The following is a 24,315-nucleotide window of genomic DNA, read 5'->3' on the forward strand; positions in this document are numbered from 1 at the left end:
AGCACACTTCCGTACGACGCCAGAGCCGCACAATATCTGTTAAAAGTGCGGGATATATTTGCCGAAATTACTTGGGTTTTTTTTTACCCCAAGGCCACAAATAAGTGCTTACCCCAATGGGCGCTTTCCAAATACTTGTCAAGCGAGGGATCAGTGAGTCCCGGAGAAGTATGTCATTGCTTAAAAAACTCGTTAGCTAATATACATAGTTACTGAATTATTGGTATATGATGCCCTCGGCAGTAAGAATAGACTATACGAGAACGAAATCCAACTCAACGACTGAGCGAGATCCGATCACATCATTGGACGAGAGACAAAAAAAATATAACACTGCCACCTTTATCGCGCATGCCCCATGTGAACGCTTGTCTTAGTCCCACCAGGGCCCACATTCACGCACCCCATCGATTCCTATCATGGCAAGTAGACGCATTGTGGTATTGTATCATTAAACCGTACTTATGCCATCTTTCTTTTCATCCACCCCCCCGGCAGAATACTCAATTGTCTCACCCCGTTATTGTCTAGCTGTCACCAGCACCGTCATCACCGAAAAAAAAGATATTAATTAAACTAAACCGAAACTATCTGCAGTCCATCAACCAAGACACGTCATGTGCCACGTGACGTGAAATCTGCGGGTAAGGTCGTCTGCGTATAATGTATCTATGGTGGGGGATAGTGTACAAGACCCAATCAATGATGTAAACTCCCTGAGATACGCGTTGTAAATCCACTAGTATACGACGTATACGGTTCTCTTCTGCAGATCTGACTTGAGTTCCGTTATATCTCTTAACATCGCGTAATATATTGCTCATCCTTTCAGAAGGCCCACGGGAAATCTACTTTAGCCGCTGCTCTCGAATTGTCTTCGAGTACCAGTGAGATTCTGTAACATCCTCATAAAGTACATGTTTATTCCTATACAAATCACAATTAGCATTCATATACTCAATGACCTTCCCGCACCTGCTGCCGGCATACCCATTCTTGACATCAGACAAAAGCCAGTCACTATCGCGAAGAGCGATCAGGTCCATCCTTACATCGACACCCAACTTGGCCCAACTTTCTATACTGTCCGCTCCCAAAAAACAATATGATACAACCAGCGTTTTCAATTGACAATTGAATTTTTTGTAGTCTTCTGGATGAGCGTATAAAGTGGATGATAGCCCAGCCGCATCCATTGCCTCGCCAACTTTGTTCTTGTACGCCCGCGTAAGAAACCGAGTGACCCCGTCGGCAGTAATTTGAACGTTTCCAGAAATATCTATATACTCCAGCTGCCAAAGTCGTTGGAATGACCCAAGAGCTTTGTCCGTGAGATCTGTATGTGCAACACCAAGTTTGCGCAGGTTTGGAAACATGTCGCACAACAAGTCCGACACAGAGTATCCGTTTGTCACTCTCAACCCACTAAATGAAAACTCAGTCATGTATATCGATATTTTGTCGCCGTTGACACATTGGACATTAGACCAATCCATGCTACAAAAACTAATGTTCAGGCTCGTGAGATTGTGCTGGTCAAACCGAGCTAGGCGGTCTATTAACTGTTCAGACCTTGCTAGTCCTAACACGAATAGCTCTGTGATATTCTTATACTCATCACGAAGTTGCGAATCCATGGCCACAGCTGCTGGCAATGGCACTCCCATTCGAAATTCAGCGGTATCCGTATTATCCACCACCATTCCGCTTGCAGTACGAAAGCACAACCGCGGACAGGTGTTGGAATCGAGATACAGCGACTTACAGGAATCGGGCAGAATAGGCATCCCTCCAAGGTCACTCCTGTCGAGATTGCAAACTTTCAGGTTTGGCACTAACTCCCTCAGATTTAATCTTTCCGCCCACGATGTATCTTCGTGAACAACCAGCCGGTGTATTCCGTCCCCATATCGAATGTTGATGCAGTGGAATTCTTCCAACTTAGGTGTGAGCTTAAGAAGCCGCTGAATACCCTTTACCGTAGTGACATAGGTTTTAGACTCCCATATGTACGGAAACGAGTCTTTTATTTTCGTCGGCCCACCAAGTCGTAGTACTCTAAGCTGTGACTGCGGCCGAAGGTCCTTGGAGAGCACATGATGCGCATTTAGATATGTCACCGCTTCATATGACTTCACTAGGTCGTACGTTGCGTAACAATCTAAAACCTTCAAACTTGGAAATAATCCCAGTGCAAACATGTCAACAACACGCGGTGAATTCTCAAAGCGGACTCGCAACTCTTCAAGATTTTGAAACCCCTTGAGCTCACGGCCGCCAAAATGTTTCCAATCAGCAAAGAAACCTGTGCAAAAGTCTGCCCGAAAGCTCCGCAACTTGATAATAGAGGCAGTCTCTAGACCTCTGCCTGTTGAGCCACCATCTCGAAACAAGAGATTCATGCACGCAGTTGCGTCCTTGTGTACAATATTGCTTATTAGCACCTGCGTCACATTCCCTCCTGCGTAATGCAAAGCGGATCGGACCGCTGAAATTGGCACGGCCTGAATTGTCTGCGTGAAATCCAATACGTGCCATAACTTCTGTGAGCATACTATGGTTTGTTGCCAAGTCTTGCTGACCCTCTGAAATGAGAAAAGGTCATGCGTTGGAATATAGGCCAGAATATTAGCCAAAACTTCAATGGGCAGCCTCTGGAATAGGTCGACACCGGTCGGATTCCCTGCTTCATTGAATGTGCCAACACTGCTGCCTGCCATATCCTTCATGTCAGATGTCGCGTGATACATCGACTTTAAAGTCTATGAGATGCCGTTAGCTAACACCACACCCTGCATGGACTACGCAATTCAGAACTCACCATATAGAACCTCGCACTCCTATCCGCAAGATCGAGCCCTTCTTTATAAACAGCCATTGCACGAGCATATTCAAGCAATAGCTCATAGATCTTGCCTTTCCGTATGTAGCCCTGGTCCAGTCAGGTATAATTCATACTTTCAACTTGTTGCTAAGTGTGAACATACCAGTGGATTCGCGGGCTCGGTAGATATCATCTCGATCGCGTTCTGCATGGCGAATCGATAAGCACCCACAGCTATCGCAGCTTCCACTCGGGCATTAAGACATTCCATGTAAATACCACATTCATTGCTGCTCATCGTCACGGACGAGGCTGCAATCTCCATTACCTACCACATTTAGTTCCCCAAATTAAGTCCGTACTAGACATTGCGCCTGTTAAAAATACAGATCGGCAATACAGCTAGCTTACCCGACCAAACGCCGCATACGAACTCTCCCATTTCCTTTCTGAGAATAGTTTCCGGGCAACAGTGAGATACCCTTGCACGTCGTTGCCTGCGAGCTCCCCGATGGCATCGATCCATTTCGTGACCTCCAAGTCATATGAGATACGTCGCGGTAGTTGATCAAATATTGAAGATTCGGATTCTGCAATGGGCATCGTCTTATTCGGGGGAATGTCAAATTAACTGTGAGCCCGACGCGGCTACCAGTTGTCGGACTTATCCAACGTATATAGCGATTGGTGGGAATCACTTAGAATTCCGTGGGGCTTGTGAATAATAATTGATGGGACAGTTGTTAGGGTTGCTTCCCGAGCGCCGCTAATATGGCAACTCCGGGTAAAGCTGCTTTTGCATCGATTTCGACCAGCTTGTACAAGTTATCGCGAACCTTGTATCATATGGTAAATATTGGCCGACTCCACAATCCATTTTAACGTTTACCACGAGATATGATCATTTGCATGAAGAGCTCTGAGCTCAAATTGAGCAGGGTCTGGTTGCCGTATCTCAACATTTGGTAGCAAGCTGTTTGAAATTGACTTACTTAAACTCGGCGCTACAATATCTGCTGAACTGAGTCAAGGCAGCAACATATATACACAGATACGAGAGACATAAACCAACCCCGTGCCAAATAGTCCTAACTTGAATATTTGCCGCCCAGCTAGTGGAATTAGCATGGGACATACGCCATAGATATCCAGCATGTACTTCCGTCGTGAAAATATTTTTGAAAGGTTACACCAAGAACGGACCCCACCCACCATAATCCAAAATCTCACCTACACCAAACCGTGTCCGATATATAACAATATACAAATAGATGATCAATGTAACATGAATGAGTGCAACAGTTACTACTCGTTGCTAGAAAAGCCTGGCTTCTTTTCTTCCTCTGGAGTCATCAAGAGGCCATGAAAATGGCTTTTATAGTCATTATAGTCAAAGCTTCTTTGTCGAGCCTGGAACAAAAGCGTAGGCGACCAAGATCCTTCGTCCCCCATCTCTGCTTTTACGCTGCCGGTCGTAGCCTCGAAGGACTGGAACTCACCATCGGCGCTCTTCCTGCGAAGAAGATCATCTTCCACCTCAAATGAAATAGCATCGTTATTACTAGTAGTGTTGCCATGTGGCGATCGCACCGATTGACTTTCATACTGGGGACCTTCTTCATCTAATTTGTTTGGAGCCAGTGACTGCGAGCCCGGGGTTGGCTCAGCGTCATAGAATGTATGCGCCTTTTTGTAGCTCGACGGCGAAACCATTCGGTAGTGATGCCCGAAAGTATATGGCCGAACTCCAACGACGTGCCCCCTGCTGTCATCAATTTTCATGTTCGAAACACGGTTCTCGAGCTCCTTCACGGACGATGTAATGGTCGCCGCCACCGGATTCTCGGCTGACTCATCGGAATTCTTCCGACTTTCTGCTCGTCGCGCAGTCAATTCTGTTTGGTAGTTTGTCGATGATCGATGCCCTAAAAAAACAGGCCCTGGCGGCGAGCTGTCGGACTCTGTATCAGTCTCATCGTCTGGTCCAGGGAAATGGTCCGGCGCTTGTGTAAGAGACTTCTCATTTGATGATGCTGTTGTCGATTTGCTATCTTGTTCAAGGAGTAAGCGCGTGTTGTTCCCTGCTGCAGAGAACGTATAGTGAGATTTGTCGTAAGTCGGCGTCCGGATAGAAGGACGGTCAACTCCGGATCCTGCGGATTGCAAGATCTCATCCGACTGGGATTGCTTACTATCAGGATGATAGTGATAGTGATGATGGCGATGCTTGGGTTTCTCCTGCTCCGAAGATTTCTCTAGATCGCCTTGTACGGGAGTATGATTGCCATGATGGACTAAATTCGAGAGCAAGGGATGCGGATCGTATAACTTCCACTTGCTGTCTTGGACGAAGGGGCGACTGTGTTCAAGGTGCCTCCACGAAAATCGTCGATGTTGGATCCCGTGAGGGCTCGTCGGTGCCGAAGATTCCTGGTGGCCACGCGCGATCGTTTGTTGATACTCAGCAGTATCCTCTTCTGGAGTCTCTGATTGGTATTCGGATGGATCTGCAGACGAATATCCAGCTTGCAAATATTTCTGATCAGTAGGCACTGAGAGCTGAGATAAATAATGCATTCTGTCCGACGGCCTGGAATCCAGGGGAGAAGGACTGGCAGCGCCGGTCGTCAGCTCAGCTGAAGACGGCTGTTTGCTGTCAGCCATTACTTTCTATGCCTTAAGACAGTGCACCAATCGTGACAGCGGTTGACGAAGTTCGGATTCTCTTGTTGAAGACAACCCAAATCAACATCGATCGGGGATTGAAAGGATGCCTGATTAACCAGCGCGCGTCGGAAATATATATATCCAACGAGATGGCCGCGTGCATAGTTTTACGCGGCCAGCGGGACCCCAACCCGCTCGTTCAGGAACTCTGTCCTTTTCCCCTTGTTCCAGGTCCACAAAGAACATCTGGAACTTATTAACGCAGAACACATAATTAGTACTATTTACAATTGTGCTGACAATACGCTTGATGTTTACCAGTGGAGGATATTAAAATGTCTTGTCTATTTAGTCTTTGCGTCACCTTAGCCCATTCCTTACCCTGCGAAAGATATCGGGTCCGCTGTGGGCCGTGGACTGTTTAGTGACGCAAGTGGCGCCCGTCGAAGTGGTATATCTTCGGAAAAGTTCACTGATTTACAAGAATTTTTACAAGCCGAACAAATTCTCTGATGTATTTGTATGGAAGCTTAGTCAGTCGCAGTTTCATAACAAGCATGTTGTATGGGTATTGCCTACTTTGGCCTGCAGGTCGTGATCACGCGATATCCACAAAATTATTATAGCTTGTTGCACCAGAGACAGCGCATCGTCCAAACCAAAACAAACAGAATATTTCAGGTTATTTCAGGTTCCAGTGTCATCTTCGGGCGAATAAAGTCCTATTTTGTCGAGGTTCCTACATAGGAGCTCACACGTCAGTCTGACGTTTCAGTGCGGCTCAATTTGCTCCGCGCCAGGTTAAAGAATGAATTCCCATGTGTGCCAGACACCATGATATATAATATACCGCCACCACCGTCCCGCGTTCTGCCATTTGGTCCTTGCTTGGAGTGACCGAGTCCGCAGGATCACGAAGAATCAAAGATTTTCTCGAATATTTCGTTCTGTGCGTTGAAAATGCGCTGCCACGTCCGCCAAAACCATACTCTAGCCAAACTGATTTCGAAAGATAAGCGAACGTTTATGGCATGAGCTCGTAAGGGCTACATTGTATGCGAATTAACTGTTTAGTAAGTTCTTACTTTTAATAGCGACTACCGCGTTCCACAAATATACCAGCCGGGATTTCTCGGCGGTGCTATAGTCCGATATGCAAGCAGGAATAAAATGCAGGATCAGTCAGTCTTAGCGGCACTTGATAACTTGGTCCGCTTTCAGATAAGAATCACAATTGTTTGCATGATCCTCTAACTAATAGCCATCAGTACATCAGACCTTATTATTATTAACTATCTTGGAGTTAGCATTTGCATCTGACCAGAATCAATCTTGTATTAGTCTGTTTCGCATGATGGAGTGATGCCAACTAGACACTAGCGCTTCATACATGCGGCTGCCAAATATGCAGAACTTTTGAGAAATGTCGTTGTTGTATGTCGACGCTGTTTTAGCTTCATATTCGATTGACAGTCAGACAGTAGAATATCAGGGGTAAACGCAGGACAGAGGTACACTCGTAGAATCCGCTTGTTAATTTCACGACGAATTGCTCGCTTGATGATTTACATATCAAGCGCGGAAATTGGTAAGGCTGGATTTATCGCGCTTTTGGTACAGGAAACAAGCTTAGCCACAGTCAGCCAAAGATTAAGTAACGATATACGATGCGAATGGCTTGCAGGCACTAGATTTCTCGCGCTAATCCTATTTTAGTAAGCTCATAGGTTTATGTTTGCGATTTAAGGTGTGCGCTAATGCCGAGCCCCAGGACCCAAATCTAAATTTTAAGGTGGCTGGGGACACAGCCTCACCCCTGGTTTGACGTCCAAATTTAGTTGATTCCGTCCTCAATAAATAAGTATTTCGCGTCACAATTTTTCCTTACCAAGGTTTGCCACGAGGGTCCTTAATAGACTTCTGTCCCGAAAACAATCTTTTCTGACGGGCTATTCAAATCTGGCAATTTGTACCTTGAAGTAGGATAGGCAGGATGTCTTACCAACCAGTGCAGGACGAGGACAGCCAGTCCTACCCATTGCATTCAATCTCTCCCGACCATCAACATCGCGAAGCTCATGCTCTCGACCAGTCGTACTATCCGGACGATACCTACGATTATGACATTGCTAGCGCAGGGTACGCCCTCGGTGATTTTCCTCAGGAGCCGGATGACCAGCCTCTCAGTCTTGGTGCCTCCCCTTACAACGGCTACAATCCTTACGGTCCCGAACAAACGCCGGACTCTTCATTGACGCTCCAGGAGACCTATGCCTTCGACGAATCGCAGTACTCAGAAGCTTCTGCTAATGTATCAGATACACTGGTCGACAACGTGAATCCTGTGGACGAAGAATGGCAGCGCAGACAGGAACCGATTACTAGGAACTTGCAACGCAATGCCACTAGAAAAGTCAAGCTCGTTGGTAAACACAACGTTTACAGTATTGAATACGCGTATGATTTTTTAAAGAAATTCATTTGGCCGTAGCTAATTAATACCAGAGTTCCGTCACCGGTCAAGAATTCTATTGAGGCGAGGTACCGCGATCTTGAAGGCGGATCGACGGAATTCACTCATATGAGATGTACGCCAGTTCGCCAGTAATTTCATATTAAACATCTACTGATCTGGTATAGACACCGCCGCTACCTGCGACCCTGACGAGTTTGTACGTAATGGGTATACTCTTCGGCCGAAGATGTACTACCGCAAGACAGAGTTGTTGATTGCGATTACATACTACAACGAAGACAAGGTTCTTACGGCCCGCACTCTACATGGCGTTATGAAAAATATCAGAGATATCTGCAATCTCAAGCGGACAAAGTTTTGGAACAACAATGGACCGGCTTGGCAAAAGATTGTTGTTTGTCTCATTTTTGACGGAATTGATCGTATGTTATTCAATTGACATGAACACAATGCAAAAAATGCTAATTTGCAAACGCAGCCTGTGATAAGAATGTTCTCGACATGCTTGCTACGATTGGTGTCTACCAGGATGGTGTCATGCGCAAGGACATTGATGGCAAGGAGACAGTTGCGCATTTCTTTGAGTATACAACCCAGTCTTGTGTGACTTCCAAACAGCAGCTCGTCCGGCCAGCTGAAGGCGACCTCACGAATCTTTCGCCGGTTCAGATGATTTTCTGTCTGAAGCAGAAGAACTCGAAGAAGATCAATTCTCACAGATGGCTCTTTAACGCAATTGGAGAAACATTAAAGCCTCAAATCTGTATTCTGCTTGATGCGGGTACAAAGCCAGGCCAGAAGTCCCTTCTTGCACTTTGGGAGGCATTTCACAAGTATGTAGTGTCGTCGATCATTTCGAAAGCACAGTCTGACCGATTCCAGTGATGACAATCTCGGGGGTGCCTGTGGTGAAATTCACGCGATGCTTGGTCGTCATAGTCGTAATTTGCTCAATCCACTAGTTGCCGCGCAAAATTTTGAGTACAAAATCTCAAATATTCTCGATAAGCCTCTTGAATCTTCGTTTGGGTACATCAGCGTCCTTCCAGGTGCTTTTTCTGCGTACCGGTATAAGGCAATTGAGGGTCAGCCACTGCAGCAGTATTTCCATGGTGATCATACGATGGCAAAGAGATTGGGTAAGAAGGGTCTCGAGGGTATGAATATCTTCACGAAGAATATGTTCTTGGCTGAGGACCGGATCCTTTGTTTTGAAGTCACGTTCAAGAGAGGCTGCAAGTGGCACCTGGCCTACGTCAAGGCGGCCAAAGCCGAAACTGATGTTCCAGATCGAGCGCCCGAATTCATTTCCCAGCGTCGACGATGGCTAAATGGTACTTTTGCAGCCTCCATCTATAGTTTGATGCATTTTGGTAGAATGTACCACAGTGGTCATAACATATTCCGGCTCTTTATGTTCCATATTCAGGAATTGTACAACTTCGTTTCTATTGTGCTATCATGGATTTCTTTAGCATCATTTTACCTTACCACTGCGATTGTTCTTCAACTTGCAGCTAGCCCAGAAATCATCCCTGATGTGCAGCCTCCTGCGTCGTTGCCATTCCATAGCCAAACGGTTAATATTGTTATCTCCATTGTGATCCAGAACTTATATGTAGGCATGCTAGTCGTGTCATTCATTCTTGCCCTCGGAAATAGGCCCAAAGGGTGTGTTTTCGATATGCCATCGTGTATGGAAGACGTTGCTAATGCTCTACAGATCAAAGTACGGCTACTATTTTGCTATCGTCGTATTCGGGTTGATACAGTACTACGCTCTTGTCGTTTCGTTCATGCTGGTCGTTCAGACACTTAAAACACCAAACTTCAACCGTCCGCCAGATGAAAGCATAGTTGCATTCGTCTTCAAATCAATTCCCATCCTAATCATTATCGCCTTATGCTCAACATATGGTGTCTTCTGGCTGGGTTCGTTATTGTACCTCGATCCTTGGCATATGATCAACAGCTTCGGTCAATACGTTTTCTTCATGCCTAGTTTTACAAACATCTTGAACGTGTATGCATTTTGTAACTGGCACGACGTGTCTTGGGGTACGAAGGGTTCAGATCAAGCAGATGCGCTGCCGTCGGCTCAGGTGACGAAAACAGACGGTGATGCTGCGGTTATCGAAGAGCCAGATCTCAATCAAGAAGATATCGACTTGATGTTCGAGGCGACCGTGAAGCGAGCCCTGAAGAAATACGAGGAGCCGGCTAATAACGAGAAGCCAAGTTTGGACGATTCGTACAGAAACTTTCGAACGTATCTCGTGATTGCGTGGATTTTGACGAATGTTGTGATCGTCCTTGCCATTACGTCAAGCAGTCTGGAAGGTACTATCCCGAGTGAAAACACGTCAGCGCGTCAAGGCAAACGGAAGAATTTCTTTTCGTTCCTGCTTTGGTCTACTGCGATTATCTGTTTGATCAGAATGGTGGGTAATATAGTTTTCCTGATCAAAACAGGTTTTTCGCACTGCTTTATGAAGCGCTGATGTAATCGTCTGCACTTGTTTTTTGGGGTTTTTATATAGTGCAGTTATGTATGACTATACGGCCATCACATGTATGTATCTTTGGTTAGCTACGATTTTTTTCAATATCAAAATTGAGTCTTATTCTGACCTATAACATCCATTGTCTATGAATTTTGTGGACTATCGAGCACGTCCCAGATGAGTAAAAAGATTCAATCCAAGTGACTATTATCGTCTATTCGAACTAAATAAGATGTTTATTGCACGCTGCAGTAGCAAGGCTATTGAAGCTAATAATCATATAATCTATGTTTAGCAAAATCTACGTCAAGGAAAAGAAAGCGTTCAGAAATGTCGACTATGAGATGGGGAACTATGCTCAAATTATTGCACTGAATTTTCGAATTTGGTGAATTTAGCCGACATCCGAACGAGCATGACCAGCTTTGTTATGATTATTCGGATTCAATTTTGATGTGAATGGGTTGTTAAGTGACTTCTTGGATGCGCTTAACCATTCTAGTTCAAAAAAACTAAGTCCCCCGCTTGTAATGGAAGAACTGGTCTTCACATTGTCTGAATACTAGGGACTTCAGGAGCCAACCGTCGATCGAAGAACACGAACAGATGGCGTGGCATATACGCGTGGCACACGAGTTCGTCGATCTTCATTAAATTCACATCACATCACACATTAGACTCTGCTTCACTCGCGTGCCATCGGCAAATCTACGACAAAGTTCGAGCAGCAGAAGGACAGACCTAATAAAGTCAGAATTCTATTAATCAAGGCTCGGTAACATATTTACTCAGACGATTGTGGCGAAGACAGCACCCCCAAGTTGATTGCCACATAGGAGGATGCTTCGACCGGGACATTAAACAATAGACAATGGGCAGCTTAATCTCCGCAATTCGAAAGAAAGGCGAATGGCCGCACTGGCCCATATGTTTAAGACGATTGACCTCTTCTGCAGACCAGATTGAAGTTGGCATAGAAGTGTAACGCTCGTGGTTGACGCTTGTTCGCCATGAACGCAATGTGGACCTGGTGTCCGTATCGCAAAATTGTCTCGCCTCGGTGAGAATCTCTGAATTCTCTGTCAGTCCGTCTGATGTACACCTTTCCCTATGCAGAGAGTTATTGCAACGTGAAAGGTGTAAAGATGACTTATCGGTCAGACCCACTATTGATCGTCGTAGACCAATCTCACGCTACGGTCCGACGTTGACGATAATCAAAAATTACTGCGATCAAATATACACATGGCGACTATTATTGTACTTTGAACTCGCTGAGGAGAATACGAATTTAATCCGGTCGTACATGAGCGGCACAGAAGTGAATGCATGCAGTGGCAATGCGGCCAGACAATGGTCTTAAGCTAATTATTGTTCATTGCAAAGTGGTCGTATCAGCGATCAAACGTCGTTTAGTAAAATAAAAATCCTTCTGACTACGTGTTTTATAGAACTACCTATGAGATTGCTTGAGCATCAATAATTCACTGAGAGAATCAGCAAGATCAGTGAAAAGACGATATAAATTTGCGGGGGACTTATCTTCTCTGCATGAACCGTAATTTTGCCATCAGGAAGCGTGCTCAGGATCGCCGCAGTGGAACCTGCAGAAAACGTATATAATAAACGCGAGATTATTCGTGTGCACGGAGCTCCCGAGTAAGAAGCCCCTGGTCAATGCGCTGCCCAGGCGAAATTCTAACGGGGCTTCGTTGCGGGGTAATTTGCCGACTTCCGGTGACATGATCGACGAAAAATTTCGAATGCAAATAATTGAAGCGGTTAAGTTGGTTCAATCTCGATAGACTTTCAAAGCGATTTACAAATTATGTCACTGCTCTTGTTATTGTTCTCACTGCATAGCTTAGATAAATCCCACCAACGGCGTTAGCTAGCAATGAGATTGTGAAAGCGTTGCCGGAGGGAGTTAAGACAAGTCAGGATCAATCTCGACGCAATCTCGCTTATAAGATAGAGGACAGAATATTGAATATCAATATATTAGAAATTACATTTAGTATACGACTAACGAGTACATAATTGGAATATGCCACTGACTGACATGTGCTCGATTTGTGGCCCACGTGCGTAACGTGACTTCTCCCCGCCAACCCATAAAGCTGAAGTGGCGTGCAAGTGTAATTACATCCCGGTCAGATTCAGATCGGGGGGGTCTCGATATCAATGTGGCACTCAAAACATATAGTCTTGCCTATCCCCTGTCACCGGGATCATTTCAAGTCAACTGTAGACCATATAGAGCAGTCCGTTTCTAACCTCGCCGACAATTAGACATAAGGTGTTTTGGATATTGTATCTGGGTAGTATCCAGAGGTCCCAACGGAGTTCTACTGCGGCTTATCTCCAGTTTACTTAGAGTACATCATCTAAGAGTAAGTGAGGCGCTGGATAATTGGTGATTGGTACCCCAACTGACTCGTCAGGTCCCCGCAGAGAGACAAAATACGATCTTTTTCTCCATAGAACACGCGGAATACTTAAAAATAACATCCGGCGTATCACTGCTACGTTGATACTTATTCGACACCAGAGTGGTTTGCGGCTGAAGCTCGAAGAGCACTGCGATCTCGTACAATGGCAGAATTTCCAAGGAGCTACACTAAGAACATCCGCATCCTTGATCTCACTGATCTTGCAGATGTCTTCCATGCTGTCCAGCAGAAATATAATGACAACCTTATTGCAGGACGGCCAGCAGGTCCTCATTATTCGAGTCTCAAGGGTTTCCTGTTTGGTATATGAAATATGATAACGTACATACAGTTTAATCTCTTGCTGATTGGGTACATAGATCGTGAACAACCGTTTCCTGCCTGCTGTCCAAATGCCTACGAGCTTAGAATTGGCTCCGATATTATCGACGGTCAGAGTTCGATGATTACGTGCCTGCAGTATCTCCGTAAGCTGAGGACATTGGACGTGCGCTGCGCAACTATTGGCCTCGGCAGTTTCTCCGGTATCACAGCTCGTTCGAATTGCCCAAGTCTCACCGAGCTCAAGATTGAATGCAGCCAGTACGTATAGGTTGTACGATCTGGGGAGTCATTCCATCCTAACATTGTTACAGGACACTTGAACAAGAAAATGTTCATATCGCCAATTTCTTGAAGTCCCTTCGACTATGCAGCCTCACCAAAGTCACTATCAGCGGGCTTACCCAAACTGCTTCTCTCAAGAAAGTCATGGAGGGTCTCAATGTACACTCCGGAAGCCTAAAGTCACTACGTCTAGTCGGATCCTCCAAGCGCATTCTCCGACTCTTACCGGTGATCGGATTCATGCCTTTTCTAGAGAACCTTGAAGTCATTACGACCAGTCGTACTCCATTGTCTTCGAAGAGCAGGGAAGAGGTTGCCAATTGGATGGTGTTGCTTCCTTGTCTCTCGTCACTTACAATCAAAGGACATGACGCCGATTATTTAGTCCACAAGGCGCTCGCCAGGCCGCACAACTCCATTAAGAAGGTCGATATAACCACCACTCGTCGCGAAGACGTGCCGATGTGCCGATATGATCTCTTCTTTCGGAGCTTGGCGGCGTGTGAAGAAATTACGGACATCACGCTCCGTGATGATTATATACAGTGGTCCGAAGGCGCGATTGTTCGGTGCTGCAGCTCATTGAAACGGCTATCTACGTTGCGGACAATGAATCTTCACATCCATGGTATGTCCGAAATGGACTTGATTGATATCTTGCACTCTCTCCCCAATATCGAGGCAATTAGTTTTAGCATAGGGATTTCCGATCGTGCTCTGCGACGTCTGGCTCGCAACACAATGCTGCGCAGTGTTGTCAGTGACACTTATCCGTCATGTGTTTCAGTGCGCGAGCTGGTGAAGTTGTTTCAGATTCGGGACTCTGATGATGCTATACCGATTTCGATTTCTCTGGAGGCTGGCTCGCGGCTATTGCGCATGGAGCATGAACTTATTCGGTCGGCGCGGGAGTCGGGGCAGGGGAAGATGAAGTACGTGTATTCTATTGACGGGCCGTCAAGCGCGGAGATTATGGAATGCCCCAATGTTGATGGGCCCCGCCTTTCGAAGCTGAGCAGGGCGTTCGCGGAGATGGATATCCCCTCACTGCGCAAGAACTCGGTATGTTCCGACATTTCCTCTCTTCCTGAATCGAGCGACGGCGACAGCGAAATGGACGTGAGATCGCATTCAGCTCTTCCGCGCTTGTTGTACCGCGGTAGCCCGTTACCAGACAACGACGACGGCGATGATGGACTTTTCGAAGAAGAGGAGCGTTCGGAAGACGACAGCGAGGACCAGGAACCAGATTTTGATTTCGACATGATCGTATAATTTTAAAGTTGTACATAAATTCTGATTAGGTTTGGTATTTGCCTTATTCCAGGCAGCATTGTTGTAACGCGGATTGAAGTGCTTTTGTATATTAATGTACCATCCCGCACAATATTTTATTCTGTACATAGGGCAATTGGAAAATATTGGTCGTTGAGTTAAAGGGACAAGCCGTAACCATCCTGACATAAAGAGAAACCCTACTCCTAAAACTGTTCCCTAACGGCGGTTCGAAGACAAGAGCTGTGGGACCGAGATATGCAATGGATCAGATGGGCGGCTTAGACTCCTTGGATTGTGTCAGCAGCTCATGGACAAACTCTTTATGAACAATTCCACACTTGTCGAGACCTTTGGTCGCCGCTGGTGCAGGTAACAGTGCTGACCTAATAGGGTAATTTGCCGCAAACGAACTTGGAAGGAACTTGTGGCAAATTCTTATCTGCAAAACTGTCTGAGTGTTGTGATGCCTCTATTTGGCTAACTTATGTATTGTATTATAAAATGTCATATGATAACTTATGATGTTATATATTCTTTAATCTCTTTTTAGATATAGATATACCTGATGTCATAACCTGACTAACACATGAAGAGATCCGATCATTGGGAGAATCGAATTACACGAGATAGACACGTGGGGCGAATACGAATACGATTGAAGGCGCGGATTAACCGGGGACCTGGTGGCGTCATTGTTTTGGGGTCCGAACCACAAACGTAGGGGTCAACAAGCGAGTTTATTGCTCAATGTCCTTGTTGACGTATGAGGCTCATATTTTGTTAGTCCACATCGCCTGGTGGACAGTTCATGGGCTCGGTAAAGACGAGATTTAACTCGGAAGCAAAACATGAATGGCACACCGCAATCTCGGAAGCGATAGTGATAAGGACCGTGCACAAAGGGGGTTTGGACCCGAATCCGAGCTTGGACGAAGCCGCCTGGAGTACGAGGCCGATAAGAGAATTTGTGATGGCTGGACCACCGTAAGTCTCCATAACAACCACTGAATAAAGCGGTCTAATAATGAAGCAGAAGCAGCTATCGCAGACGAAGGCAATTAGATGAGTCGTCTATGCAGGGTTTCAAATGATTATTTTTTTGCCATCCTTATCCCGAATTGTCCTGTCCGGAAATGGCTAAGACTGCAGCATGGGCTTCCTGGACCAAACCCCTGGCTGCAGCAAGCGCAGCTGTTGCTGCAATGAGGCTTGACTGGTGCTGACAGATACGCTGGGGGTGCGTACCTCAAGACCCGGTTATCAGATGGATCTAAGACTGATAAAAATATTGGGCGCCAGTTGTTAGTTAGGAATGAGGCACGCTGCGCTGCCTATTCGCTACATCACGAGATCTGCAGCGGCTGCTGCGGCTGAGTGGTGATCCTGCATGCACGCGGCAGAATCCCGGTCCGCGCTCTTGCTAGCTTATGCTAAATGCAACTTCCCGCTTACGCCGTATTCGTGCAATGTTTTATGCTGCGCGAAATCATAAGCGCTAGGTCCGGAATGCTGCGCCCGAGTCGCTGAATGATGAGCGCCAGTGGTGGGCAATTTCGTAACGAGCCTCGGGTTATGTACCCTAATCCACTTAGTAATTTGCTCGGATTATCCCTCTCTAGTCGGTCAATTCCCGTTCTTTTTTTCCGAGCATTCTTTTAACGAATCTGAAATCGATTCCTCAGGATGTAAAATACTACCGTAGCTATTTTGAAAAATCTTGCTAAGCGTGTAAGGCGAGGGGTTTGCGAGCAGTTGGACCGGCCTGGAGCAGACAATGACATATAGCATGCCACTCACTAGTTGCGCGAACCGGACAATTGGCTCGTTGTCCCCAAAATAGTGTTTGTTTAGACACACCCACGTACGCCTTGGGTTCAGCCCAAGACGACCTGGCAGTCACCCGCTCTCCCTACTGATCGTCTCTCATCGCCTGTTCCCTTCCTTCTGCTCTCACCTTCATCCCTCATCCCTCATCCTTCATTTTCCCCTTCGTCGCATTCTCCCCCGGCAGTCACTCAACAGCGATCCGCGATGGGTGTTCCAGAGAATAGTGAGAACTCGCTACAGCCGAGTCACACAATTCGGTCGTACTCGTCGATCAACAACCCTCTTGCCGACGAGGCCCAGAGCCTAGCCGGCGAAGAATCGCCATTACTGGAGCCATCATACTCCGCAGTAGATGAGCCGATTGTCCTGCCGAAGAGCCGATTGGCTCGGTTGATCAACTTCCTCCGCGGCCCCCAACCTCCTCGTCCGTCTACTGTCTCGCTGCTCTATCCCCCGATTCAGCTATTCCCTCTTAAGGTCGGCCGTGCCATTCGCCAACGTGTTCGCGTCACAGCAATCATCGTCTACCTGTGTTCCTGGTTTTTAATATTCGTGTTCTTATCTCGAAAGTCCAAATTCAGTCCCGTGATCAGCACTCAAGAGGAGGTATTGCTTCTTGAATGTGGCTCAAACCCGCTTTGGATGACTCAGAACTATGCCGCTTGCGGTCTCGATGCACAATTCTGTGAGCCATTTGAGAATAAGACTCTTAGTTTCCGATGCCCGTCCTCTTGTGCCGGTGCTGCTAAGTATAGTATGACCACAGTCGGCACGGAGAACGTTATCTACAAGCCATATGTGATTGGCAACGAGGATGGCTATCGCGCTGACTCCTTTATTTGTGCAGCCGCTGTCCATGCTGGTGTCACCTCGCAGCTTAATGGTGGATGCGGAAAGCTCAAATTCTCTGGTTATCGAGACAGTTTCCCGTCATCGACCCAGAATGGGGTTCGGAGCATAGAATTTGATTCGTACTTCCCAGCGTCGTACGTCTTCGATCGCGGTGTCACCTCAGAAAATTGCTATGACTTGAGATGGGCGATTACTGGTGTGAACGTCTTCTTGTCTGCAGTTTTCGCGTACTTCGTTTACTCGCCGGATGTTTTTTTCTGGGGCATGTTCATTATGGGATTTTGGACAATTGTTCTGGCCTCTGATCCTCCGCCAACCAACGGGTTCCCTGACCCAGGAGCTGAATCTATCTCAGTTGCGTTCGAGCGTCTTTTGCCGACTGTATTCATTGGATATGTTATTCTTCAAGTTGCCGCTCGTCCTACGTTGAAGAATGTTCGTGCCCAGCTTACTAAGACTGTCCTTTGGGTTGGTGCATTCTGGGTTGGAGCCTTGAACAACTACACATTTGATGAACTCCCTCTCGACCGATTTGTTTTGGAAGATATCCAGAATCTTCCTGGTGGTATTGCGGCCATCACTTTTGTGTTGCTCGCGATTTTCGTGGGCGCCTGCTTCCAGGCGTATGTTATCTGGAAGAACAACAAGTTCTTTCCTTACTTGTATGCATACGCCATTGTTATGGTGACATTGATTGTTATGGCCCTCGTTCCCAATTTGACTCTCCGTATCCACCACTACATTCTTGGTCTATTGATCTTGCCTGCGACTGCCTTCCAGACCACCCTCTCCCTTCTTTATCAGGGTCTCGCCGTCGGTATGTTCCTCAACGGTGCCACTCGGTGGGGCTATGACTCGATCCTGCAGACACCTTTTGCGCTCAACCGTGGCGGTCCTCGTAACACTGATCTCGCTCATTTTACTACTAATTCCACCAACTTCAACGGGAGCTTTGTTGCGTGGGACTATCCTCTTTATCCGACGATGGACGCTAACTGGACTGGCTTCAGCTTGTTGATTAACGATGTTGAGAGATACCGTGGGCCTGACATGAACATTTCATTGGATGGATTCTATAACTATACCGATCTCGAGTATCAGAGATACAATTATAACTGGTACTTCCGAATTGGAATGTACTCTGAAGAAGGCGAGCGGTCTGGTATGTATCGTCTGTCAGTATGTTTACCTTCCTTCTATATACTAACAGTTTTAAGACTACACCAAGGCTGCCACTGCGCTTGCCAACAATGGAAGCTGGGTCGAGCCTGCTCCTGGTCCATCATAGATATTATAGATTTATTATTTTATTGTTATTCGTATAGTTATGTTATTATTTTTTTTAAAATATATTTGTCTGGGTCCTCGATACTGGTATGGGTTGGTTGGTTGTTGGATCATATTGGAAATGTGTGTGTAACATGCGAGTAACGATTTGACTGAGGGCAATTGACGTGATGTGTTACATTCATGGGTTTTTGTTTTCAAGGGTTTTTTTTTCATGGGTTTTTACATTTCGGGATGTGGTGGTTGATTTCTTTTATAGACGAGGTCTATCTGTGTTGAGTGGTAATGTCCTATATATAGGAGGATTTACTATTCGTTGAGTTTAGCATTTGCCTTGTGTGGGGTATACTTTGTGTATGGTTAGTTACATTGATCTATGTTTGCTTGCTGTGACTACAATTTTGTGTGCAATATATGTTATGAAGATAAACCTTCAACTATCGGGTACGTTATTTATAACCCTCGATTGTCCGATAGCGCCATTCCCAGTTCGCGCTTTTCACAGTTGGTTTAATAAATAATCATGTTCTAGCACAGCTGCAACAAAGTAAGATCCCAATCTCCAACTACTCGTACATCACATAGTAGATTACTTTACAAACCAATATATACTATTACAATATTTCAGAAAACCCCTATCATATAACCTACCGCGGACAACAATTGCTGTTTACACTGCGACACTCTGCTTCGCAACAGGCTCCGCCCCTGCCGCTCGAGCAATAACTGTATCCAGTACCTCCTGGGTAACCAACGGCGGCTGACCTTCGTCGGTGTCCTCCGTAGCCTGTGCTCCTGCCTTCAGTGACTCTTCCAGTCGTTTCATGTAGATGTACACTTGCTTTCTTGAGATGACGCCCACATCGATACCTGGATCAAAATTTTGCTGGGCACTCAAATCCTTAATGCCGGCGAAAACGTCGCTCAGTGGTTTGTCCCTATTGGCAATTATATATTGTTTGACGATATCAGGAAGATAAGGACGACGAGCTGCAGGGCCGTGAACAATTCTATGCGCGTATTTCACGATGACACTCGTATCACTCTTTGACGCGGCTAAAATAAGTCTGCCATGGCAGTCAAAGAGTTGTCGTCGCGCTAGACTGCTTGTTAGAACATGCATGAATACTACCCGCCCAACCGAAAGTACACATACACCGTGCTCTTTTGGGAGTTTTGATGGATTCCCTGTTATTCGACGTATCCGCGACTTGCGAACAAACATATTGCGTCCGAAAACTCTTGCCTGACTTTGACTTTGCCCTGCGCGCAAAATAGAAACCAGTCACATTGAAAATAGCCTGAATAATCTTCTTGAACAGCTCAACAGGTTCACCATCCAAATCCCTCAATGCGTCGCCAATCGTGCTCTCTCCGTCGACCGATACTTGACTTCGCAAAATGAATGTCTTCTGATGCAATGGGTACGGCTGCTCTGTAGTCGCATCCGGGGAAAGCTGTGCGCTGGACGCGGCAATAGCAGGGTCGATGTGTTTGTCCGGGATTGGGAAATTCTGAGTGAACTGCGCGAAATCTGTAACGACAACCACGTTCCCCGACCTATCAAACGACATAGCCGCATCCACACCGTTTGCTTCCCGTTCTGCACTGAGCTTCTCCGCCTCTCGTTTACGTTTGCGCGTGTCACTTGTGTGTTGCCGGCTCTGCTCGCGACATGACATGCAGAACTTGAATGTTCCTTCTCGACCAGCTGGCTTGGCAAATGCCTCATGTGGCTTGATTGTTTTGCAGCGTTTGCATATTTGCCCAACCTGTGGGTTACTTTCTTGATTCATTGCCGCTGGGTCGATTACCGGTGCATCTGCGGTCACCCGCGCAGCGTCCGCGACGTCACGCAAAGCTTCTGGCATGAAAACATCCGTATCTGAGGTAGGACCCACCTCCGCCCCTCTCGGATGTCGCGTCTGTGCTTGCACGGCTGCGGCAGCCGCGTCTGCTACTTCCGGTGCAACGAATGGCGTAGTTGGTGGCCGTGGAACATTGACTGGAGTGGCGGTTACAACAACTTCAACTGGAGCATCCTCGCTCACTTCACCTACTACTCCATTCTGTTGACTTCTCGAAACAAATCGTCGGGCCATGCTGTGTCGTACCTATGTGCTGTTATGAACCTCAAACGGTGCAGCGATAGAAGATCTTGATCTTGGATTGACAAGTAATGCCGTGTCAACCAACTCGATTGTTGCTCAACCCTCGCCACGACAAAAAAAAATTGAAATCGCCGTTAACTGCAATTTTTCAACGTATACACTGAAAAAATGCTGTAAATTAAAATGAGCAGCAAATACAAGCTAAAAGGCGCGGAAAGACATGCTGTTGTTGTCCATCGCTGCTTCAAACGCTTAGCGGCGCAACTTGTGATGGGGTTGTAAACATTTGTGGTTAGGGTAAAATCTGCTGACGATGTTGCGGGATTTGTGCCAATGGCGGGGTTAAGTGTCATTGCGCTGGTTCGTGGTATTACTTCCCTATTCTTTTCTTGGGTTATTGACCATTTCGTATGGGGGCTCGTAGATATTATGTGCCTGAGTCAAACTTCGAAATAGCGAGATTTAAACAATTATTATGATATAGTTAGTTATGCTTACCTTATTCCCAGTTTGACTGCAGCTGCAAAACGTTTTCTGCGGCGTCCTAAATGACAAGCTGCGCCAAGTGCAACTAATATGGCTAACTGAATATAGCGCGAAGACTAGATTACAGATTGTGTTCAGTCCTGCAAATAAGAAGCATCTAAGTCTAGAATGCTGGCCCGACTAATAAAAGTAGTTCTGTTGTCGCGACACGCCATTTTCTGTGCGTTTTACATGGCTCCAAAGAGTATGTGCCTAAAGCTAACTTATTCCTAGCAGAATATACGAGATCACGAGCGACTGCTGATGCTGTTCACTGTCTTAAGATCAAAGTTCGAGAGCTTTTGATCGTGTTGTGGTAATTTGGGTCCTAGTGTGTCTGCCTGCCCATCTGTCGAACTAGAATTAATAACTGACGGTCATCTGAAAGAGAAATATGCGTTAACGTCATCAATATAAGATTATATATGTTAATTGTAGTATTAATATCTTCGACCCCCGCTACAAAGAGCCCATTGAAATGTTAGGATCTAACTCGTCATCACCTTTGTGTCCCTTACCCGCAGACATCGGCCAACTTTATCATGAACCCTATAATAGGGCTACTCTTTAGCTTTTGGTATGTGACTGCTTTTTTCTTACTGGTTTAGCCGCAGTCAACGCCTGAGACCGTAGAGGATCACCATAACGATTCCCAAGACAACAGCTTTAATCGATTGTTGCATCGCGCCGTCAGTATCTACTCAGCAACCACCATTCACAATGCCGTTCACCGTATGTTCCTCCGAATTGACATGACATTTGTTTATATATTGCACAGTTCTAACAAGTAAGCAGAAACTTATTAAGACACCGGCCTACTTCTCCAGATATCAGACCCCGTACAGAAGAAGACGGGAGGGAAAGACCGACTACTATGCGCGCAAGCGTTTGATTACCCAGCACAAGGCCAAGTACAACTCGCCTAAGTACCGTCTAGTTGTTCGCTTTACCAACAAGGACATCATTGCCCAGATCGTCTCTTCCCAGATTACCGGCGACATTGTCCTGACTGCTGCTTATGCCCATGAGCTCCCCAGATATGGAATCAAGCACGGGCTGACCAACTGGGCTGCTGCCTATGCCGTCGGACTTTTGGTCGCTAGACGAACGCTTCAGAAGCTTGGCTTGGATGAGACCTACGAGGGTGTTGTCGAGGCTGATGGTGAATTCTCGTTGACTGAGGCTGTTGAGGATGGACCCCGTCCTTTTAAGGCTTACCTCGATGTCGGTCTTCATCGCACCACCACCGGTGCTCGTGTATTTGGTGTCCTCAAAGGGGCATCTGACGGTGGTATGTACGTTCCCCACAACGAGAAGCGATACCCTGGCTATGACATCGAGGGCAAGGAGCTCGATGCCGACACATTGAGCAAGTACATCCTCGGTGGCCACGTTGCTGAGTACATGGAGACTCTTGCGGACGATGATGAGGAGAAGTACAGACAGGTCTTTAAGGGCTATATTGAGGACAACATCGAGGCTGATGCAGTTGCCGATATCTACACCGATGCCCACGCTGCGGTATGCCTGAAGCTATTTTTGTACTAATTGTATCTCTATGCTAATTCGTAATTTTAGATCCGCGAAGATCCGTCACCTATGCCAACAGAAAAGAAGAGCAAGGAGGAGTATGTTGCTGAGTCTAAAAAGTACAGACAGACCAAGCTTACTACCGAGGAGCGACTCGCCAAGCGGGCAGCCAAGATTGCTTCTTTGGTTGGTGGTGGTGCCGCTGCTGAGGAAGAGGACGACGAATAGTGAACGTATAGTAGAATTTGTAAAATTTAGTTATGTCGTTTATGTGCCATAAAAAGTTACAATGCAGTTCACGTATTACACCGGAATTACAATCGGGAAATTATTGAATGTACTCTGCAACACATCACGTAGATGTTCTTTATATATTTCAGCGTACCGACGTGCGAATAAAGAGTAAAAGGCGAATTCTTAGTGACCTTTGATTAAACCAATTTCGGGTTATGCTAAATTATGTGAAGCAAGCATGGATTCTGAGGAAATTGGCGTATAGAGGAATTATCAGCACGTTGTGTAAGATATAATGAGGATACATGCACAGAGTAAATGTTATTTAGATATGATCTACCAATAAATATGACATACCAGCACAATTGCTAGTACGGTTTTGGTAGAACTATCCAGATAGGACGAGAGCAATATATCCAACAACAAACACCAATAATTATATTATTCGTTCATGGGTTCACAATTCTAACACCAGCTTCACCACCGCGGAAAAGAGCATCACCTTCAGCATACCCTCTTCCGGCACCAAATCCGATACCAAGCCAAACAGGGAACGCCCGTCGTTTGAAGAACAATACCGAAGTAACGACACCAAATCCAAATCCTAATGCGGTCTTCACCAATGTGTTCGAGATAACGACGTCCCACTATGACCATCAGTTGGTGTCTGTCGACAGTGAAATATTTGGCTCGTTGCCGCGTTCAAGTGAATTCATACCTTGTCGTTCAGTAGCTGCTCAGACGTGGTCTTCTTGACGGCAGACATTGTAATATGTATTTATTCCGTACGATATTGTATCCTACAATGCACAGCCGAATCAGTCACCTGAGCAACGATACAGGTCTACTTTCGCAGTCATTGCCTGAAGCCGTGGTCCAGTAACTCCCGCAAATGATCAATCAAATCGCGTCTTACCAGAAGTAGAAAAAACTCTATAGGCGAACACCTGGCGGGAAATAAATATGCTGTGCGGAAAATTATCGACAATGGATGTATGGATCGGAAGGGATAGTGCTCGAGACAGTTTCGCACATATCTCAATGCCAATTGGGCGCTGGTATAACGGGCCGCATCGCTCTGTGCAAGTATGTTTTTGCAGTTACACCAACCATAACCAGGGCTAGGGATTGACAATGTCAC

General features: G+C 46.2%; 8 protein-coding genes across 8 annotated transcripts; 4 read left to right on the forward strand and 4 right to left on the reverse strand.

Moving 5' to 3' along the window:
* Positions 1-848: 848 nt before the first annotated feature.
* V1513DRAFT_372893 (uncharacterized protein) lies at positions 849-3,035 on the reverse strand (the record flags this gene model as incomplete). The annotated part of the gene is made up of 4 exons (XM_066894800.1): positions 849-927; positions 991-2,762; positions 2,822-2,932; positions 2,988-3,035. The coding sequence occupies 4 exons, from the start codon at positions 3,033-3,035 to the stop codon at positions 849-851; spliced, it is 2,010 nt and encodes a 669-aa protein (XP_066756275.1).
* Positions 3,036-3,785: 750 nt separating this feature from the next.
* On the reverse strand, positions 3,786-5,682 carry V1513DRAFT_436604 (uncharacterized protein). Its single transcript, XM_066896805.1, has one exon. The coding sequence runs from the start codon at positions 5,486-5,488 to the stop codon at positions 4,130-4,132; it is 1,359 nt and encodes a 452-aa protein (XP_066756276.1). The 5' UTR covers positions 5,489-5,682; the 3' UTR covers positions 3,786-4,129.
* A 1,681-nt stretch (positions 5,683-7,363) lies between these two features.
* Positions 7,364-10,798, forward strand: V1513DRAFT_393891 (chitin synthase-domain-containing protein). The gene is made up of 6 exons (XM_066895322.1): positions 7,364-7,948; positions 7,997-8,079; positions 8,132-8,389; positions 8,446-8,800; positions 8,850-9,638; positions 9,691-10,798. The coding sequence occupies exons 1-6, from the start codon at positions 7,485-7,487 to the stop codon at positions 10,466-10,468; spliced, it is 2,727 nt and encodes a 908-aa protein (XP_066756277.1). The 5' UTR covers positions 7,364-7,484; the 3' UTR covers positions 10,469-10,798.
* A 1,831-nt stretch (positions 10,799-12,629) lies between these two features.
* V1513DRAFT_436617 (uncharacterized protein) lies at positions 12,630-14,962 on the forward strand. The gene is made up of 4 exons (XM_066896806.1): positions 12,630-12,864; positions 12,916-13,226; positions 13,284-13,506; positions 13,560-14,962. The coding sequence occupies exons 2-4, from the start codon at positions 13,067-13,069 to the stop codon at positions 14,803-14,805; spliced, it is 1,629 nt and encodes a 542-aa protein (XP_066756278.1). The 5' UTR covers positions 12,630-12,864; positions 12,916-13,066; the 3' UTR covers positions 14,806-14,962.
* Positions 14,963-16,348: 1,386 nt separating this feature from the next.
* V1513DRAFT_436621 (uncharacterized protein) lies at positions 16,349-19,315 on the forward strand. Its single transcript, XM_066896807.1, has one exon. It carries the CDS (start codon positions 16,840-16,842, stop codon positions 18,916-18,918), a length of 2,079 nt encoding a protein of 692 aa, XP_066756279.1. The 5' UTR covers positions 16,349-16,839; the 3' UTR covers positions 18,919-19,315.
* Positions 19,206-21,139, reverse strand: V1513DRAFT_436623 (uncharacterized protein). The gene is made up of 2 exons (XM_066896808.1): positions 19,931-21,139; positions 19,206-19,872 (listed from the first exon to the last, which is right to left on the reverse strand). Exons 1-2 carry the CDS (start codon positions 20,874-20,876, stop codon positions 19,445-19,447), a joined length of 1,374 nt encoding a protein of 457 aa, XP_066756280.1. The 5' UTR covers positions 20,877-21,139; the 3' UTR covers positions 19,206-19,444.
* Positions 21,140-22,013: 874 nt separating this feature from the next.
* Positions 22,014-23,534, forward strand: V1513DRAFT_482552 (60S ribosomal protein uL18). Its single transcript, XM_066900393.1, has 3 exons — positions 22,014-22,142; positions 22,206-22,931; positions 22,989-23,534. The coding sequence occupies exons 1-3, from the start codon at positions 22,131-22,133 to the stop codon at positions 23,166-23,168; spliced, it is 918 nt and encodes a 305-aa protein (XP_066756281.1). The 5' UTR covers positions 22,014-22,130; the 3' UTR covers positions 23,169-23,534.
* Positions 23,365-24,244, reverse strand: V1513DRAFT_436628 (uncharacterized protein). Its single transcript, XM_066896809.1, has 3 exons — positions 24,091-24,244; positions 23,893-23,974; positions 23,365-23,821 (listed from the first exon to the last, which is right to left on the reverse strand). The coding sequence occupies exons 2-3, from the start codon at positions 23,938-23,940 to the stop codon at positions 23,624-23,626; spliced, it is 246 nt and encodes an 81-aa protein (XP_066756282.1). The 5' UTR covers positions 23,941-23,974; positions 24,091-24,244; the 3' UTR covers positions 23,365-23,623.
* Positions 24,245-24,315: the final 71 nt, after the last annotated feature.

The sequence above is a fragment of the Lipomyces chichibuensis genome (genome assembly GCF_038497645.1).
Source record: "Lipomyces chichibuensis strain CBS 12929 unplaced genomic scaffold V1513scaffold_2, whole genome shotgun sequence".
NCBI classification, from domain to species: domain Eukaryota; kingdom Fungi; phylum Ascomycota; class Lipomycetes; order Lipomycetales; family Lipomycetaceae; genus Lipomyces; species Lipomyces chichibuensis.

Excerpts from the sequence above, each read along its gene's own strand:
- V1513DRAFT_436604 (XM_066896805.1), bottom strand. The coding sequence starts at position 5,488 with ATGGCTGACAGCAAACAGCCGTCTTCAGCTGAGCTGACGACCGGCGCT.
- V1513DRAFT_436623 (XM_066896808.1), bottom strand. The coding sequence starts at position 20,876 with ATGGCCCGACGATTTGTTTCGAGAAGTCAACAGAATGGAGTAGTAGGT. Across the intron at positions 19,873-19,930 it reads AACTCCCAAAAGAGCACGGT|CGCGACGACAACTCTTTGAC; the intron begins GTATGTGTACTT and ends CAAGCAGTCTAG.
- V1513DRAFT_436617 (XM_066896806.1), top strand. The coding sequence starts at position 13,067 with ATGGCAGAATTTCCAAGGAGCTACACTAAGAACATCCGCATCCTTGAT. Across the intron at positions 13,227-13,283 it reads TCTCAAGGGTTTCCTGTTTG|ATCGTGAACAACCGTTTCCT; the intron begins GTATATGAAATA and ends TTGGGTACATAG. Across the intron at positions 13,507-13,559 it reads CTCAAGATTGAATGCAGCCA|GACACTTGAACAAGAAAATG; the intron begins GTACGTATAGGT and ends ACATTGTTACAG.
- V1513DRAFT_436621 (XM_066896807.1), top strand. The coding sequence starts at position 16,840 with ATGGGTGTTCCAGAGAATAGTGAGAACTCGCTACAGCCGAGTCACACA.
- V1513DRAFT_436628 (XM_066896809.1), bottom strand. The coding sequence starts at position 23,940 with ATGTCTGCCGTCAAGAAGACCACGTCTGAGCAGCTACTGAACGACAAG. Across the intron at positions 23,822-23,892 it reads AGCAGCTACTGAACGACAAG|TGGGACGTCGTTATCTCGAA; the intron begins GTATGAATTCAC and ends TGATGGTCATAG.
- V1513DRAFT_482552 (XM_066900393.1), top strand. Across the intron at positions 22,932-22,988 it reads ACACCGATGCCCACGCTGCG|ATCCGCGAAGATCCGTCACC; the intron begins GTATGCCTGAAG and ends TCGTAATTTTAG.
- V1513DRAFT_393891 (XM_066895322.1), top strand. The coding sequence starts at position 7,485 with ATGTCTTACCAACCAGTGCAGGACGAGGACAGCCAGTCCTACCCATTG. Across the intron at positions 8,390-8,445 it reads CATTTTTGACGGAATTGATC|CCTGTGATAAGAATGTTCTC; the intron begins GTATGTTATTCA and ends TTGCAAACGCAG. Across the intron at positions 9,639-9,690 it reads CTCGGAAATAGGCCCAAAGG|ATCAAAGTACGGCTACTATT; the intron begins GTGTGTTTTCGA and ends AATGCTCTACAG.